At 61.7% G+C, this 16973-nt stretch overlaps 7 protein-coding genes across 8 annotated transcripts; all 7 read left to right on the forward strand.

The window, feature by feature from the left end:
* Nucleotides 1-11: 11 nt before the first annotated feature.
* LDBPK_240860 (dynein arm light chain, putative) lies at nt 12-725 on the forward strand (the record flags this gene model as incomplete). The annotated part of the gene is made up of 1 exon (XM_003861128.1): nt 12-725. The coding sequence occupies one exon, from the start codon at nt 12-14 to the stop codon at nt 723-725; it is 714 nt and encodes a 237-aa protein (XP_003861176.1).
* A 1124-nt stretch (nt 726-1849) lies between these two features.
* Nucleotides 1850-2605, forward strand: LDBPK_240870 (triosephosphate isomerase; the record flags this gene model as incomplete). The annotated part of the gene is made up of 1 exon (XM_003861129.1): nt 1850-2605. The coding sequence occupies one exon, from the start codon at nt 1850-1852 to the stop codon at nt 2603-2605; it is 756 nt and encodes a 251-aa protein (XP_003861177.1).
* A 1346-nt stretch (nt 2606-3951) lies between these two features.
* On the forward strand, nt 3952-4986 carry LDBPK_220690 (the record flags this gene model as incomplete). Of its 2 annotated transcripts, none has more annotated exons than XM_024473464.1 (1): nt 3952-4986. In XM_024473464.1, the coding sequence occupies one exon, from the start codon at nt 3952-3954 to the stop codon at nt 4984-4986; it is 1035 nt and encodes a 344-aa protein (XP_024329235.1). Both variants share the same exon structure in this region, with proteins under 2 accessions (XP_024329235.1, XP_003861178.1).
* An 871-nt stretch (nt 4987-5857) lies between these two features.
* LDBPK_240890 (hypothetical protein, conserved) lies at nt 5858-6307 on the forward strand (the record flags this gene model as incomplete). The annotated part of the gene is made up of 1 exon (XM_003861132.1): nt 5858-6307. The coding sequence occupies one exon, from the start codon at nt 5858-5860 to the stop codon at nt 6305-6307; it is 450 nt and encodes a 149-aa protein (XP_003861180.1).
* A 724-nt stretch (nt 6308-7031) lies between these two features.
* Nucleotides 7032-7838, forward strand: LDBPK_240900 (hypothetical predicted transmembrane protein; the record flags this gene model as incomplete). The annotated part of the gene is made up of 1 exon (XM_003861133.1): nt 7032-7838. The coding sequence occupies one exon, from the start codon at nt 7032-7034 to the stop codon at nt 7836-7838; it is 807 nt and encodes a 268-aa protein (XP_003861181.1).
* Nucleotides 7839-9642: 1804 nt separating this feature from the next.
* Nucleotides 9643-13158, forward strand: LDBPK_240910 (DNA polymerase theta (polymerase domain only), putative; the record flags this gene model as incomplete). Its single annotated transcript, XM_003861134.1, has 1 exon — nt 9643-13158. The coding sequence occupies one exon, from the start codon at nt 9643-9645 to the stop codon at nt 13156-13158; it is 3516 nt and encodes a 1171-aa protein (XP_003861182.1).
* A 642-nt stretch (nt 13159-13800) lies between these two features.
* On the forward strand, nt 13801-13953 carry LDBPK_240920 (hypothetical protein, conserved; the record flags this gene model as incomplete). Its single annotated transcript, XM_003861135.1, has 1 exon — nt 13801-13953. One exon carries the CDS (start codon nt 13801-13803, stop codon nt 13951-13953), a length of 153 nt encoding a protein of 50 aa, XP_003861183.1.
* Between the last annotated feature and the right edge of the window lie 3020 nt (nt 13954-16973).

Here is a 16973-nt window from a genome sequence, read left to right on the forward strand (position 1 = left end):
CTCTTAGAGGCATGACTGCAGCTGCCCCGTCGTCGCTCGTCAAGTACGAGACGCCGGTGCTGCTCTCTGAGGCGCTGCACAAGAAGTCCCTCGCCTCGAAGCGGCCGGTGGCGAACAATGGCAAGCCGCAGCCACAGTCCGAGGACGTCCTCTTCAGCATTCTGCCCCCCCGCGAGTTCGAGAAGGGCGGGCAGCGGTGGGTGCAGTACCCCTCCAGCACCCCCGCCACCCGGCTCGATGTGATCCGGCTACAGGAGCAGCTGGACACTTTGCTGGCAGACCGCCAGGCGCGCGAGACGGGTGTGTGCCCGATTCGCGAAGAGCTCTACGGTCAGGTGTTCGATGAGCTTATTCGGCAAGTCACTATCAGCTGCGCCGAGCGGGGGCTTCTGCTCCTGCGCGTGCGGGATGAGATTCGCATGACGCTGGATGCCTATCGCTCTCTCTACGAGAGCAGCATCGCCTTCGGTATGCGTAAGGCACTGCACGCAGAGCAGGAGCACGTCGAGCTGGAGGCGCGCGTACGAGCGCTGGAGCGGGAAAAGGCAGACCTGCAGCGGCAGGTTGAAGAGTTGGTAGAGGAGTGCGCGCGAATCGAGCAGGATGAGTCGCAGCGGCATCGGGATGAGCAGAAAAAGCATGATGAGGAGGTTGCCTTCTTCCGCCGCACGTACGAGACGCTGACGGCCAACCTGCAGACTGTCGTGAACCCAACCAAGGCGTGAGGTTCGCAATGTTGCTTGCGTATGTGTGCTGCGTGGTGACGAAAGCTGAGAGGGTGGGAGAGGAAGTGAGCGCGACATGCACGGGGTGGTTCTGCGCCTCATCTTTCGTCCCGCGCCCTTCGCTCGCGCACTGCCCCCACCCCCTAAGCGCCGCGCCTTTCGCCTATCTGGTGCACTCGTCAGCTCGGCCTGCTCGTTGCCCTCACATGTCGCTCTCCTTTCGGCGCTGCCCTTCGCCTCCTCTGCGCGTCATATTTTGTTTCCCAATGTATAGCACGGCATTTCAGGCCACTCCACCCCACCACACCACCGCGCACACACATACAGGCATACGCGAAGACGCCGACCCACCCGCTCACTGGTGATGGCACATCCAAGCGTCCCCCCGTGGCCGCCATGCCTGTGTGTGTACCTGTGTACGTGTGTGATTCGTGCACGCATCTACGGCGCAGTCTCTCTTTGTCTATTCGTTCATCTTTGGGTCTCCTCGATGTGCGTGACCTGAAGCACAGGCACACGCGCACGCACGCACACGCACGACGATGCACCCACCGCAATATGGGAAAACGTGTTGCCGGCGATGAGCAAGTAGGGCGAAGCGAACAACAAGAGGCGGCTTTCCTCGGCGCGCGCGGGTGCATGCAAAGGACGGCTGAGACAGGAAGAGTGGACGCCACGCTGCCCGTCGCCGCCATCGCTGGTGGAAACTCAATTTTTTTAGATTTATCCCCCCCCTCCAGATGGCCGTGAGCCGCACGTTTGGTTTGCTGTTGTGCATCTCTTCTTCTCCCGCCACCACTTCCACAGCGAGTGCGCAGCCGCCTGACTCTCCCACGCTCTTGCACACATGGCGCATACGTGTGCGCACACCTCGAGCGCGCAGCAACTCGAAGCGCCTTCTTCACGAATTCAGCTCTCTCACCCATTCCCTCCCTTTTCCGCCTTGCTCTAAACACACAACACACACGTCATACAATGTAGGATTACCAACTACCGCCTCGCCATCGCATCATCCGCTGCCTCATCTGTGCCCTCCATACAACCTTTCTTCACGTTCTGTGCTTGCATCTCCTTCTTTTACACAGCCAAACCTTTACATCATTTCCTTTCAAAACATCACCAGCATGTCCTCCAAGCCGCAGCCGATCGCTGCTGCGAACTGGAAGTGCAACGGCACCACCGCCTCCATCGAGAAGCTGGTGCAGGTGCTCAACGAACACAACATCTCCCATGACGTGCAGTGCGTCGTGGCACCGACCTTTGTGCACATCCCATTGGTTCAGGCGAAGCTCCGCAACCCCAAATACGCCGTCAGCGCCGAGAACGCGATCGCCAAGAGCGGCGCCTTCACCGGTGAAGTGTCGATGCCGATCCTGAAGGACCTGGGCATCAACTGGGTCATTCTTGGTCACTCGGAGCGCCGCACCTACTACGGCGAGACGGACGAGATTGTAGCGCAAAAAGTTGCGGATGCGTGCAAGCAGGGCTTCATGGTGATTGCTTGCATTGGAGAGACGCTGCAGCAGCGTGAAGCGAACCAGACAGCGAAGGTGGTGCTGAGCCAGACGTCAGCGATCGCCACGAAGCTGCCGAAGGAGGCGTGGGACCAGATTGTGCTCGCCTACGAGCCGGTGTGGGCCATCGGCACCGGCAAGGTCGCCACGCCCGAGCAGGCGCAGGAGGTGCACGCCCTGTTGCGCAAGTGGGTGAGCGAGAAGATCGGCGCCGACGTCGCCGCGAGGCTCCGCATCCTGTACGGTGGCTCCGTCAGCGCCGGCAATGCCAAGACGCTCTACATGAAGCCTGATATTAACGGCTTCCTGGTCGGTGGCGCGTCCCTCAAGCCGGAGTTCCGAGACATCATCGATGCGACCCGATAAGCGCGTGCGGATGCTGCGAGAAGTGATTCGTGAGCGATGCACTGGGACTGGTTGGGAGGAGGGGGAGGGGAAGGGGTGACGTAGGAGAGGCAGAAGCGGGGTGCCCGAAGGGGGATAACGGGACAGTCTGTTCATGTTGCATCTCGCATCGCACAGCTTCCGTGCATGCAAGGCCAGCTCTCTATATATGGGCGCGCACGCCATTCCTCCTTTCTGCCAGACCACCACCACCACCACCCCTCCTCTGCTTCCCATCTCTCTTCTCTCTCATGTACCTGTGGAGGGCTTGTCCTTCCTCTTCGTTGATAGGCGATCAGGGGCTGGTGTGGGCGCTGTGAAAGGAGCGGCATGGCGACGGTGTTCGGCCTGCGAGACGAAACACCCACTGCGCACACGTAGTGCACGCCACAGCGCACGAAAGGGAGACGTGTCCAGCCTCCGTGTTCTCATGTCCGTGTGCTAGTGTGAGCGTCTGCCCGTGCGTGTGTATGTGTGTGTTTCTCCAGCCGGCGCACGTGCCATCATCCATCATCCCTACCCTTCTTCTCCCAGAAGCACACCCTCCCTCCGCCTCTTCTCTTTATTAGCTATATGAAGTATCTGCGTGCGCTGTGTGGCACGCCCCCTCCCCGACTCTCTCTCAGTCACTGCGTACGTCTATGCATCCTCCCTAGCGCATACACACGCAGGGCGAGTATGAGGATGGATGGACGGATGACATCCAAACCGAGTGCGAGTGCGTGAAGGAGCCCAGGCAGAAAAATGTGTGTGCCGATACCTGAACCAAGTCCCCTCAGCATCATCAATCAAGTCGTGAGCATCAGCGGCTATCGAGCACCTCTTCCTTCTTTCTAGTTTTACTCGGCCTCACCTCATTTCTTCGCCGCTGTGCAGCGGAAGCACGCCACGGACGCATGCATGAGGGGCGAGTAGCAGGGGAGGTACAATGACCTCGAGCACTTCTGGCCAGGTCGTATTTCACCACCGGACCCCCCCGCCCGTCTGCGGTTGGGTCTCCACTCGGTGTGCGCCTGTGCCTGTGCGTACATGTTAGAAAATACGCCAAATGCACGCAGGCGAAAGAACGCGACGAGCATCGAAGAAGGACAGCAGAGGACTGCGCACCTGGATGCCGGCGCTACCATCATCAGGAGCAGCAGCAGCAGCAGCAGCGCTCCGCATGTGTTCGCATCCCCGCCCCTTTTCTTGTGTCTTCCCCTCCCTCCTCTCTCAAGCAAACAACGTCCAACAAGCGTACTCGTAACGCTTCTCCAGCACACAGCGAGACACGCGTACACACAAGCATCGCCTCAACTCGCCTATTACCGGTAGGGGCCAGCCTCAGCATGCGAGCTGCACCGACTCGCCTGGCTCCGAGCACGGCGGTGCCACTTTGCGGTTCTCACTGTGGATCACGAGCTTACCATTTTGCTGCAGCCGGCGCGGCTGGATGGCGTCGGCGCCGCCGCTTGGCTGGTGTGTCTGTGACAACGACGCACACCGTCGCCCCCGCCGTCTCTGCCTTGCCATTCTCACTCTCCACAGCCCGGCGCACATACTACTGGCCATACCCGGAGAACCTGGTGCCGGAAGGAGCGACCGCGTCTCCGTTCCAGTCCAGTCCTGTGCCGAGTGTGCGAGAGCGCATCATCCGGGAGTACGCGCTCGGACCGCTTTTCGGCAGTCGCACGCCGTGCTGTGTGCTCGGATTCGCCGACACAGCCAGAGATGTCGTGGCGTGCAAACGCGACGTGCGTCGGTGGGTTGCACGGGCACTGGGAAAGTCGGAGGCGGATGTGGAGCTTGGCTCTCTCGTGCAAGCCAAAGAAATGCTGCTCCACCGTAGCGGCACCGATGAGTCGCCACGGCTTGGCGACGGGCCCGGGAGCCGGCCCGATGCAGAGCGGCGTCGTGTGACGCGATACGCACGCCTTCCTGTGCAAGCGCGCACGCTCTTGGAGGTGTACCTGCCAGGGGAAGAGCACGGCGAGGTCGACGCCGCGGCAGACGCGGACGCAGTCATCCTCGCTCACGGCTACTTTCTACAGGAACAACTTCACCGGCACATGACCACGACAGCGTCCTCTGGGACAGACCCCACCGTCCTGAGCGACAGCGAGGGCAGCCAGCGTGAAAAGCCGGTCCGCAAGCTGCAGTCGCACTGTCAGGGGTACAGCGAAAGAAATGACGAGGCGGATGTGGAGTCGAGCGTGGCTGCCCTGCACGATGTGTGCGGCGTCATCTACTGCGAGGTGCCGGTGCTAGATGAGAGCGACTTCGTCTTCGACCAGCTGTGTGGCAAGGAGGTGGATGAGGAGACGACGGAGCGGGTGACGGACCGCTGGACGCGGCGCGTGATGCAACAGCAGGCGCAGTTGTAGGCTCCGTCAACATTAGCTTGCATGCTGACTCGCTTCGTCTGCGCTTGTGTGGGTATATATATATGTTTTGTGTGTGTGTGTGTGTATGTGGGTGGGTGTGGGTGTGGGAGAGTGAGAGTATGTACGCGAAGAGAAGGCATACGCGCACGCACACACACACACACACAGCTGGTTGTCTAAGCGGGCGGCTCAGCACAGAAACGTGAGGGTGACGCTCTTGAATAGGGTCGGATTGTGCGTTGCTGCACGTCAGGCAGCGGAGGCGTTGAAAAGCAGAGCCGCAGCTCGTCGTGCGGCAGAGCGCTCTGACGTGGAAGAAAAGCGGAAGGACGAGAATCTTTGGGAGGGAGGGGGAGGGGGACAACGAATGCAGTGAAGCTCCTCTTCCTGTCACAGCACCTACTCACACGGACAGCAGCTGAGGCGGAGGGGGGTGGCCCTATGTGCTTCTCCACGTGCTCACACATCTCGCATCTCTCTCAAGTCCCCCATCTCTCTTGCTTGCCCACTCGCTTTAGAAGGTGCGCCGTTCTTCTCCCGCCCCCCCCCACCACCACCACACACCCACCCATCTTCCACTATCACACTTGACTTCCTCATCTCCTTACACACGCACCGCCGGCCTCCATCATCGAAAATGCCTCGGCCGGCGTGCCTGTGCGTCTTGATCGCGCTTGTGCTTGTGAACATCCTCGCCGGTGGCTGCAGCACCGGCGCGCAGGCGTTTAGGTTCAGCGTAGTACCGGGGAAGGTGAAATGCTTCACGAGTGAGCAGCCGGAGGGTGGTCGCTACGAGCTGCGGTATCGCATGATGCGCAGCCTCACACCCTTTGTCTCCGTCGCAGTCACGTCGCGCGGCGGCCGCGTGCTGATGGAGCACGAGCTCGCGAAGCCGGACGCGAAGGAGATCGTCTCTGTGGGCAAAGACAGCCTCATCTCCATTTGCTTTCACACGTCCGAGAAGGCGGCGAAAGCGGCGGTCTCCACGAATGTGACGCTCGACATCGTTGATGCCGAGGATGCCGAGCTGACGCGCATGAAGAAGCAGAGCTACAGCACGAGCAGCCCAATCACGCTTGGTGCCGGCAAGGGTAGCGGATCTATGCAGCAGATGCAGTACATCTACGAAACATTTGCCTCCATGCGCATGTGCTTCGTCTCCCTCACCCGCGCCGATGAGGACATCCGCTACTCGCTCATGGAGGCAGAGCGCCTCTCGTGGATACCTGTCTACATCTTCTTAGGCCTCGGCGTCCTCATGATACTCGGCACCTTCGTCCGCCTGCAAATGTTCATGCATAAAATGAAGATACTGGGGTGAGGTGCTCCATCGCGCCAAGGGGAGATGGCACGCAGTGCGCACACGGCTGATGATGCGGCATCTCCTGTATTCGTGTCGCTGTTGCCCTTTTCGTTTGTTTGTTTTCCGCTTCTGTGCAGTCTTCTAGCCAAGAGCACGCGCGCGCGTCACGCTAACAGCTCGCGCTTGCCTCTCCTCGTGCACCTCTCTCCGCAGGCGAGAATAGTTCGGGCGCTTGTGTGCGTGTCGACGACTTGCTCTTGGCAACTATTCCTTCCTGGTTCAGCCCCACATCCCGTGTGCCTTGTCTCTCCTCTCCCCCTTCGTTTGTGTGTCCGCTCGGGTGCGGCGACACTGAAGCGCCGCCGGTGCAATGCGCGCAGCGTGAGCGTGTTGCGTGTGTGGGAGGGAAGTGTATGTCGTGGGAGAAATCTGCTGGCCCTTATCTCCCCAACGGTTGCTCCCCGAGCGTGTGCTGCCCTCTCCCTTCCGCTTTCATTTTATCATATCAGCATACACGCGCACATATATATATATGTGTGTGTACATGGCCCTGCACATGCACGGCCATGGTCGTCATCCTCATTGCCCTTGCCGCTGCCGCTTAGTCAAGTACCCGCCACAGAGCACCTCTCGCCTACAAGCTTCACGCACACGCACACACACACACACACACACACATACACACAGGCGCGTGAATCTCCGTGGGCGTGTCGGTGCACGCAGCTGTCATAGCGTGGTGTTGATGAAAGGGTCATGGAAAGCACGCGTCCACGGGTGTTCCTCCCCTGGACACCCCCTCTTCGCTGCGGAGAGCCTTCAGCTCCAGGAAGTGGAGAGCTCTTCCCTTTTACCTGCCCCAATCTCCACCCTCTTTTTGAAATGTCTCGATGGCCGCTGTCCTTCGCCTTCTGGCAGAAACCCTCTACCTTCCAACACACACGCGCCCACTCATGTCTCTCTCTCTCCTTCCTCGCTCGCTCGGGCACTGCCACATCTGAGCCAGCAGCACACACGCGCGCGCAGAACTCATCGTCCCTGCACCAACATTACCGTACAAAAAGTCGTGGGCTCCCTCCCGTGGACCTGTACATCATCGTCATTAGAGAACGCCCGTTTCCACCCACCGCCTCTCTCTCCCCCCACTACGCACACACACCGCCTTCGTAGCTGCAGCGTCACCTCCCACAGCAGAAGGATGAACGGGTGGTTGATTGCGTTGATCGTGATGGGGTGCCTCAGCACGCTCTACTTAGCCATTGGCATCGCCGTCCGCTACCACAGCGGTCTGCACCACTGCCCAGAGGTGCTGCCCAACTACCGCTTCTGGTGCAGCATCCTGAACGTTTTCTTGCGCGTGGCAACATGCGGTCGCTGTCGCGTTTCGATTGACCGCAGCAACCGTGCAAGCGGCATCTTTGTGCTGCCAAGTCGCCCCGGCGCCGCGGCGTCTCCGCGGAGGGTGCAGTTCGAGCTATTAGCCAGCGACGCCGATGACGACTACAACATCAATCGTGCCATGCAGCCGGCGGAGGTAGTGGTGAAGTACTGAGGGGCTGCATGGACAAGGGCACACGCGCTTTATTCAATGTGACGTGAAGGGCGGAAGAAGTGAACCAGAGACCAACACGTGTAGCCAGAGAGAATGGGGTGTCGGTGACCATCAGGAGGAGGAGGAGGAGGAGAGGGCGGGCTTCCTTCCTCCACCCCGCCTTGATGGTTTAGGGGGGTGTACACCACTCTCTCTCTCAGTGTGTGTGTGTGTGTGTGTGTGTCGGTGGCATGACCTACGGGGTATCCACTTCCTTCGTCTCCCTCAGTCGGTGTGCCCCCTTCCCACTTGAGTTTCTCGCTTAGTTTTTGTTGCTGGTCGCATGATGCTGCTTCTCGTTTTTAGGTTGCTGGCAAATGCGCATGCATGTGTGCCTGCGGGCGGGGTTTGGAAGCGAAGTTGGAGAGAAGGGGGAGGCATCCTTCCCACCCCGTCGGCGCGGCCTGTCGGCCACCCCTTTCCTTTGCTGGTTGCTTGCTTCCACGGCTCTGGCTCGAGTATGTTCTTTCCGGTGCAAGTGCGTCGGTGCATGTGTGTGAAGGCATGGGAATGGGGGGTTAGGGATGAGGGGTCCCCATCTCCCTCACCCCACACCTTTAAACCGTCTCACCGCAGCCCCAAGCACTCCATCCACGTATCACCCTTCTCTCTCGCCGCCCCTCTCCTGCTGTGCCAGTGTCTTGGTCTTGTGTTTGCGTGGCCACGTGGATGCGATGCCTTCCTCCCTCTCTGAGGGGGGAGGTAAAGGCTTGTCCTATCCACGTCTGCTATTCTTCTTTCGGTGCTTCGCCTCTCCCCCCAGTGCTTCTGTGGTCTCTTTCAACATCCGTTGTGCGCGGCAGTGGAGAGTGGGGTGAGTGTCTGCGAGTGCATGGAGAGAGAGCGCCGCCTTACACCTGACCTCACCTTCCAGTCTCGTCCCCTGCCTATATATGTCTGCATAGTTATCTATATGCGCATATAGATATATACGTAGGTATCGCTGTCTTATAGCTTATCTGCGCGCCCCCCTCTCTCATCGAACTGTTGCTTCTCGTCACGTGCTTTCTCACTCTCACACCATCCTGCCCGTCATGTGCGCACATGCACACACACACACACACACACACACACGGACACATATTCGGGTGCACGAGGAGACGCAAGGTGATGCCTGCAGAGACGGCAGCCAAGCCCGTCAGAACGCGCTATGTGCGGTAAGTATGCGCGTATGCACGTGTGTACACGTGGATGGAACAGAGTTCCTGCCTCACACAGCGATGAACTCCAGCAAGGGCACATAGGGAGCTGACGTGCGCTACGCCCGCGCTCTCCCATGATCTGCTACATGCTCTCTTGCGGATATCTTCCTCCTCCTCTTCCCGTGCCCTCCTCGTGTCGTATGGGACACACCCTTCACGTACCTAATCCTCATCTTCATCCTCATATCTCCCCGGTCTTACTCTGCACACACACACGAATACGAGTTTTTTTTTCTTTGGGGGACTGGACCACCACGACAGCAGCGAAGGACTGAACTAGCATTGAGCTCGGGGGCGTGCGATCTTGTCCCCCTCCCCCCCCCCCACACACACCATTCCTCTTCCTCCTCCCGAACAACGCGACTGAATGTGTGAGCGTCTGCATGTAGGCTGCACCTGTTGAGTGCTGTCTTGTGTAGCAGACTTGTGTGCTGCTCGTCACTGTTTCTGTCGCTGACGTCCATCACCGCCGCATACCCACATGCGCGCACATACCGCGCATCCATCGCATATCTTCCTACTTCCTCTGCTGCGTTGACACCCTTTATTCTTCTCTATCTTCGATGCCACCCAAATCCGCGCGAAGAGGGTCAGCGACACACGCGCTGGTGCCACCGGCGTTGACGACGGAAGTCGCACCATCCCCACCGCCGGCAGAGCCGCAGTCGCACAGAGGCCGCACGCGGCAGGAATCGGCGCTGCTGTTCTGGTTAGAAGCCGCGTGCGCTGCACCGGTGTCACGCAGCTCAACGAATGCCGACCGCGCCTCCGCATCCTCCAGCTCCACGACCGCCGCTGCGGCAACCCCCGTAGCGGAAACCAAGAGAGAACCTTCGGTGGACCTTGCCTCACGGCCACCTCCGGAGGAGCAGCTGAAGCAGCAGCCGTGGCACGGAGGTGCATCAACACAGCAGGAAACAGCCACTCCGGAAGTGTCAGCCGCCGCCGGCGCTTCCGCGGCAGAAGCCCCCTCAACTTTTCTTGTGCAGACCGTGGCGACGAAACCACCACCACCGCCGCCAGGCGAGATGCGACTTGGTGGTGATACGAGTGGATCCAGAAAGACAGCGGATGCGCCTCCTACACCTGGCACCGAGCATCCAGCACCGCTTCCTCACCTTTCCTGGGGCACGGGTCCGCGTCGTCTCGTGGTTGCCGACGCAGTGCCCCTCTTCGACTCCCTTCTCGCTGGCCGTCTCGGCCCGGTCGCGGTGGATGTGCAGCTGCAGGGGCACACGCGCCTTTCGCAGCAGCCACAGCAGTTCGAGGCAGCGCTGCAGGCGTACGAGCGGCAAAGCACGGGTGCGCTGCGGGAAGCTCTGAGTAGCGTGCAGCCATTCTTTCTCCTCTGCAACGCCGGCGGCGGGGCAGACATGCGCGTGAATCACTCGGAGGCGTCGGGAGGTGGCATGGATGACGACGGCCACCCGCAACCAGCACATGGTGCCGCGGTGCTGTCGAACTCCTCAGTGCTCTATACGATGGACCCCGCTAGCAACTACCCCGTTTTGCCCCTCCTCGCCCAGCTGCTGCGAGCGCCGCAGGTGACGAAGCTCCTCCTTCACAGCCGCCTCCTCTACCGCCTTCTTTTTCTGTTTCTGGGGACGGACCGAGTGGAGCTGAGCAGCGTCGTCGACCTGCCGACGTGGGCGGCGCTGGGGCAGCAGTTGCGGCCCTCCCTCGCTCTGCTCTTTCATCTGCCGATAGAAGGTGTCGCATCGTTGTCCGATATCACGGCGGTGCTTCCCTCCGAAGCGCGGCAGCTGCTCCACGAGGAGACGCAGTCGATGGCACAGAAGCAGCCACTTCATGCAACCCGGCCTGTGGGGAGCGAAAGTGACTCCGAGCTCGACAGTGTGCAGGAGGCGAGCACGGACGGCAGCGACGGCGCCGGCGACAAGGAGGATGGTGGAGATGACGCGCGTCGCGAAGGCGGCGACGCGCGAGCGGTGGCAGCAGACGGGACGGCGGAGGACGAACCGGCAGATGCGGTGCAGCTTCTTCAGCGCATTCGACCTTTGGCCGAGCAGCCCCTCGGCGGCAACAGCCGCAATGCGAGCGGCGCCGACTTTGATTCAGCTGCCCGAGCAGTCGGTGTGAAGCGCCGTCTCTTGCGTTCTCGTCAGCGGCATCGTCGCCGCCGGTACGACAGCGGCCCCTCTCTCTCCTCATCTTCTTGCGCGAACGCGCCGGCCCTCGCCGACGTCTATCACGGGCTGAGGACGATAACACTGTTCTACGTCCATGTGTTGTCGAGGCTGCTTGACGTAGTCGACCCGGGCGCGACCGGCGTGGCTGCACCGAGTGCTGGAATAGCCGCTCTGTCACTGGCAACCTCGCGCTGCGGTGGCGACGCCATAGCGTCGCCCGTCTCGGCAGTACGGTACCGCTTCTCCCCGTCCGAGTTGTGCGCGCTGCGCACCTACGCGGATTTCCTCTGCGAGCTCATGGCGTACCACGGCGTCTTTGTGAACGACACAGTGGCGCATGGAATGCTGACCGCCTTGGACGTGCAAATGGCCGCCATCGAAGACCTGGGGCTGCGCGTCGCGGTAGCCGTTCTGGCAGCCACGGAGCCTGCTGTGCCGTCGGCCATCGCAGAGAAGGCTGAAGGTCGTCAGTGGAGTATTGAGATGGTCTATAAGTGCTTGGCTCGGCTTACAGCCGCTGCAACGACGCCCGAGATGCCGCGAGCAGTGAACGCCCACTACCTACGTCTCCTGGCTGCGCAGGCGAAGCAGAGCAGCTGCGCGCGGGCTGAACAACTTCGACTGGGATGCCAGCTTGTGTGCGTGTGGATGGCGTACCTAGATCGGGCTACGACTAGAAACCGGCTGCATGACATGTTCCGAAAGGTCGCAGATAAACTGCACGTGTGCGTGCTGGAGAAGCCGCGCGACTCAGCAGTGGAGGACGGCCCTGCAGTGTCGGATGCGTCGACGGCGCAGGTGTCTCGGGTGTGCTACTCGATGCATCCAAACTGGGTGCTGCACAACAAGTCGACTGGCCGCATCTTTTCAGCGCTGCCAAATGTGCAGAACTTGCCGAAGCAGCCGCCTCGCACGACGTTCCCGATTCACGCGCTTTCCGCCACGCCGAGCCGCAACAGCGGCGGCGATGAGTCCCTGCGACCCTACGGCTATGTCGACCCGCCGACGGAGGAAGATGTTGATCGGTGGCTGTCGCTCGCGGAGGCCGCTGCGGTCGATCAAGCCTCGTCGGTACAGTTTCCTCTCTTTCCCGAGAACCCGCAATGGACGCTGCGGCACCTCTACTGCGCCCCTCCTGGTTGTTTACTCGCCTCGTTCGACTTCAACCAGCTGGAGCTGCGCCTGCTCGCCCACCTCAGCGGCGACGCTGCTCTGCAGGAGCACCTGTCTGCCAACGTAGATGTTTTGGCGCTCGTGACAGCCAGTGTTCTGCGCCTGCCATCCATCGACCACGTGCGCCCACAGCAGCGGCAAGCCGTGAAGGTGATTGTGTATGGCCTCCTGTACGGCATGGGGCCGGAGTCGATGGATGTGCGCATCAAGAAGATCAACGAGGAGTTTGCAACATCAGAACAGCAGCAGCACCGAGGAGAAGCCGCCTCGTCCGCGCCGGCGCCGATGGCTGCACGTGATCTTCTCAGGCGTTTCCACCGCGTCTACCCGCGCATCGAGAATTATCTTCGCGAGACTCGACAAGAAGCGCTGCGCTCCTTCGCGGTGGAGACGCTGTCCGGCCGCAAGTCCCTCATCGCCGAGAAGGACGCGAACCGGCGGAGGCAGCGAGCCATTGCGCAGGCCGTGCAAGGCGGCGCGGCCGACGTGCTGCACAGTGCCATGCGGGCCGTTCACCAGCAGCGTCACAGCTTTCTGCCTTACCTCCCTGCTGCACCGCTCGCACTGGTAATGAGCATTCACGACGAGCTCGTCTATGCCGTTCCGCGGGTTGCGATCGAGGAGGTGGTGCGAGGAGTGCAGCGCATCCTCGAGGACCAGGCGCGAGTGCTGCGGCTGGCCGTACCCCTGCCGGTGTCCGCGCGGGTCGGGCACTGTTTGGGCGAACTGGCTGAGTTCCGCCCCACAGGGGGCTGACGCTTTTGGAGTCTGTGAAGGGGGTAGAGGGAGGGAGGGGTGGGGCGCGCCGCAACAGCTGTGCACGTACACTGGCGCAGATCCGCATCAACGAATCTTGCGTACATGCACACCCATCTCCACGCGGCCACCACCCTCTTCTCCTGTGCGCGTCGGTCGTTCACAACGGCACACTCCTCACTTGGGTGTCTCTCTCTCGGTATGCATCCTGCATCTGTATCTGTATGCGTAAGTGTGTGTGTGTGTGTGCTCATGGCACTGTGTGCCTACCCCACGGCACGTGCTCGTGGTCGTCTCTCCTATGCTCCCTCTCCCTCGTAGATCGTATCTGTCTTTCTCTCTGTGTGTTTGTGTGGGTATCCGCCTTGTATCTTTATATGTTCTTCTCCCTCCTCTGACTTCCACCAAGTCGTCTGCTCAAGGATGCTCCCATGCCCGCGCATGCGTGTGTGTGTGTGTGTACGTGCGAGTTAGTTGTGTTCCTGGGTCTCTGTGCGGGGTAAGCGCACGGATCACGTCGTACCCTCCCCACCCCCTTGCACACTCCTCCCCAACGCTCCCTTAAGAAGGCCTACTGTACCTTGTCACGCCTCGTCTCCCCAGCATAGCCATCTACTCTGATGATGCCCTCTGGTTGGCCGCATGCGCGTGTATGCGTGCGGGGGTTTTGTGTTTAGCGTATGTGTGCATGTGTCTCACCTGTGCCGTGTCGTTTTGCTACCTCGCCCCCTCCTCCTCCTCCTCCTCTCTGTGTGTGTGTGTGTGTGTGTGCCCGCCCACCCACACGTGCGCTGACCCGCGCAGCTGTTCTCCGCCCTTTCTTGTTTCCTTCTTCCCTTGTCACTGCATGTTCAGCTTTGGCAGCGTCGGCGGCGCCGCCGGCAGTGGTGCACCTCCCCTGATCGACGCACCTGGCAGAGGTGGCGGTGTGCTGAGTACCCCCTCCAACGCTGCTTTCCACGCAGCTGGCGGGCCGGCGCTGATGAGCGGGGTCGTCGGCAGTAGCGGCAACACTGGTGTACTTCACGACCACTTCGATGTTCAGCCAGGAAGCTATTCGCCGTTCGGAGGGGGCAGTCAGGCGGTACCACCGCCGGTGCTTGGCGGTGCAGTCGCTTTCAAGGTCGGTGAGGGCAAGAGCAACACCGCCAGCCACGAGGGCAAGGCCAACGTGAGCGGTCCGCAACGCGGCGTGCTGCCCATGAGCGGGTCAGCTCTGCCGCTCTCCGCAATGCCCGTCTTCGGCACCGGCGCGCCACTGCTTTCCCATTCGTCAGGCGCCTCTCCCATGGTCGCTGCGCCTGCTGCCGCGATGCTGTCGCTGCCGGGGTCGTTTGCCACGACGCCGTTGTCTGCGGTTCCGGTCTTTGCGGCGCCACCGCAATCGTCGATGCCCACGTCGAGTGGCGGAGGCATCTTGGGTGGCGGCGGCGGCAGTGCGCAAAGCCGTGCAAATCTGTCGTTCACCGCTCCACGAGGGGGCCAAGGACGCAGCAGCGGCAATAGCAAGGAGAGCGGTGCCAAGGGCGGCGCTGATAGTCGCCCATCTCTGCCCGTGCCTCACTCTTCACACCAGCGCAGCCAAGAGTCGCTGCCATGGCTGGGCTCCACCTCCGCCCTCTCCTCCACACCCGCGCCAACAACACCGTTCTTGGATCGTGGCAGTGCCGGCGCTGGAAGCAGCCCTCGACCCTTGCCGGTCTTCCCTGACGTTGCAAGTGCGGCGCGCAACAGTGACAACAACAAGAGTCACACAAGTGGGAACGTGTTGGCCACGGCCGCCCCAGTCCTGCCGCCTGCAACTCCACAGAGCACACCAGGTTCCAGCGACGCTAAAGGGTTCATCCTTGGCTCGGCTTTCGCAGCTGTCGACATCAGCGGCAAAGGCGGCAACGCTGCCGGTGGCCCCCCGCCACTTCCGCCGACCTCTTCCGTTTTCGGCACGTCCGTGCCGAGTGTCAGCGCGTCCGCAGCGCCGCTGGATAGGGGCGCTGCGACTCCACCTTTCCGCGAGGCAACGCCGGCGAATGCCGCCGTCAAGGGCAGCCTGCTCAGAGGCAGCGCTGCGGCGGCGGCGGCAGGGCCTGCTTCGCTCGCTCCTGCAGCGGTGCCGCCATCGAGTGCATTTGGCGGGTCTGTGTTCGGTAAGACTTCGGCTGCAGCGGTGACGGCCCCGTCCACTATCACACCAGCTGCGTCTCCTCCTCCGGCGGCGGCGAAAAGTACTGCGACCGGCGCGAACAGGAGCGGAAGCGTCTTCGGTGAGCTTCACAGCAGCTTCGGCGCGCCACCGCCAACGACGGCGGCGCCGATCTTCTCCGCCTTTGGAGCGGTGTCGCCAGTAGCGCCGGGACCGACACCGTCTGCCACTCCGTTCGGGCAGCAAGCGGCACCGCGCGGCGGCAGCCACGTGCCCGCGAGCTTCCATGCAAGCCCGTTTGCCCCCTCGCCGCCCTCAGCCGGTGCGGCGTCCAAACCGGCTACCACCGCATCCGCCTTTGGCTCGGCAGCCTCTGGATCAGGCCCTGGGGTTGGCGTTGGTTCAGTGTTTACGGCAGCAGCCGCCACTCCTGTGCGGGCGCCCGCGTCTTCCTTTGGCGCTTCCGCTGCCTCTGGGAAAGTGCCGCCGCCAGCGCCATCCAGGTCATTTGGCAGCCGCGCAGATGGTGGTGGTGATGCTGCTGCGGGGCGACGCCGAGGTCGCTCCACACCTCGAAGCGATGCTGCTGAAGATGACGGCAGCGGCAGTGGCGGTCCTGCTCGCCCCCACCCCAGCAGCCTCGCGGCGACCGCTTCGCCGTCCGCGCAAGGCTCCCGCCTTGAGATACCAGCACCGCGCCATGGGCAATGCCGGCCGGCGCCGTCGACAACGCACACGCAGAAGCCGCCAACGGCCCTGTCGCAGCTGGGCAAGCTCCCCATTCCACCACTGCCCGCAGATGAGAAGAAGCTGTGCATCGCCGCCCGTGTGTGCAAGTCCTTCCTCATGCAACTTGCCTCCGCGCCGGCCTTGGGAGGCCGCGGTGGTGGTGCTGCGGGCTCCAGCAGGGAAGAGGGCGTCGCCAAGACCCTCGAGCAAGCCTTTTTCGGCGTTGTCGGCATCGAGGGCGTGCACGGCAACTTCGGCAATACCGCTGGCGAGATGCTCGCCCTCTGGAACGGGCAGGTGAGGCCGGTGATATCTGGCCGTGGCACCCAAAGCTCTGAAGGCGGCGGCTCCGCCTTTCCGGGCGAGATGTGGATCGCGCTCTTCACTCTCGGCACGTACCTGAACACCATTCTGTCCACGCTGCAGTCCAGCAAATCGGGCCGATACGCGGCATCGTCATCGGCGTCCGCCTCCGTGACGGATTTGGCAGCCTACAAAGCGGGCCTGCGAGCCCACCCCACCGAGGCGCTCACCGACGCCTGCCACTACGCCAACGAGCTCAGCGAGCTGCTGCAGACGCTTTTCCAGCGCGGCGGCGAGGCCGATGCCCCGCCGTACAGTGTCATCCCGGTGGTGCTGCGGCGGGTGCGCAGCGTCTTTGATGAAGCCAACGCGCGCGGCGTCGCAACGGTGCAGTCGAACCTGAACACGGTCACTTCGAAGCTGTTTGCAGTTCTCAACAGGCGAGTAAAGACGTCGGCCGTGCAGCCGCTTAGCACGCCTGGCGAGGCGCCGCGCTGGCTGCTGACGTACGACTCCAAAGAAAAGGAGAGCCTCCTGCACAGTTTTGCCTATCTCATCGTTGAGATGATCGCCGCAGATGCCCCGAAGAACGACGACGTAGAGCTCTTCATCTCGGCGTTTCACGAGTGCTTCCCGTCCGCGC

This window comes from Leishmania donovani, chromosome 24 (genome assembly GCF_000227135.1).
Source record: "Leishmania donovani BPK282A1 complete genome, chromosome 24".
Classification (NCBI taxonomy): Eukaryota; Euglenozoa; class Kinetoplastea; order Trypanosomatida; family Trypanosomatidae; genus Leishmania; species Leishmania donovani.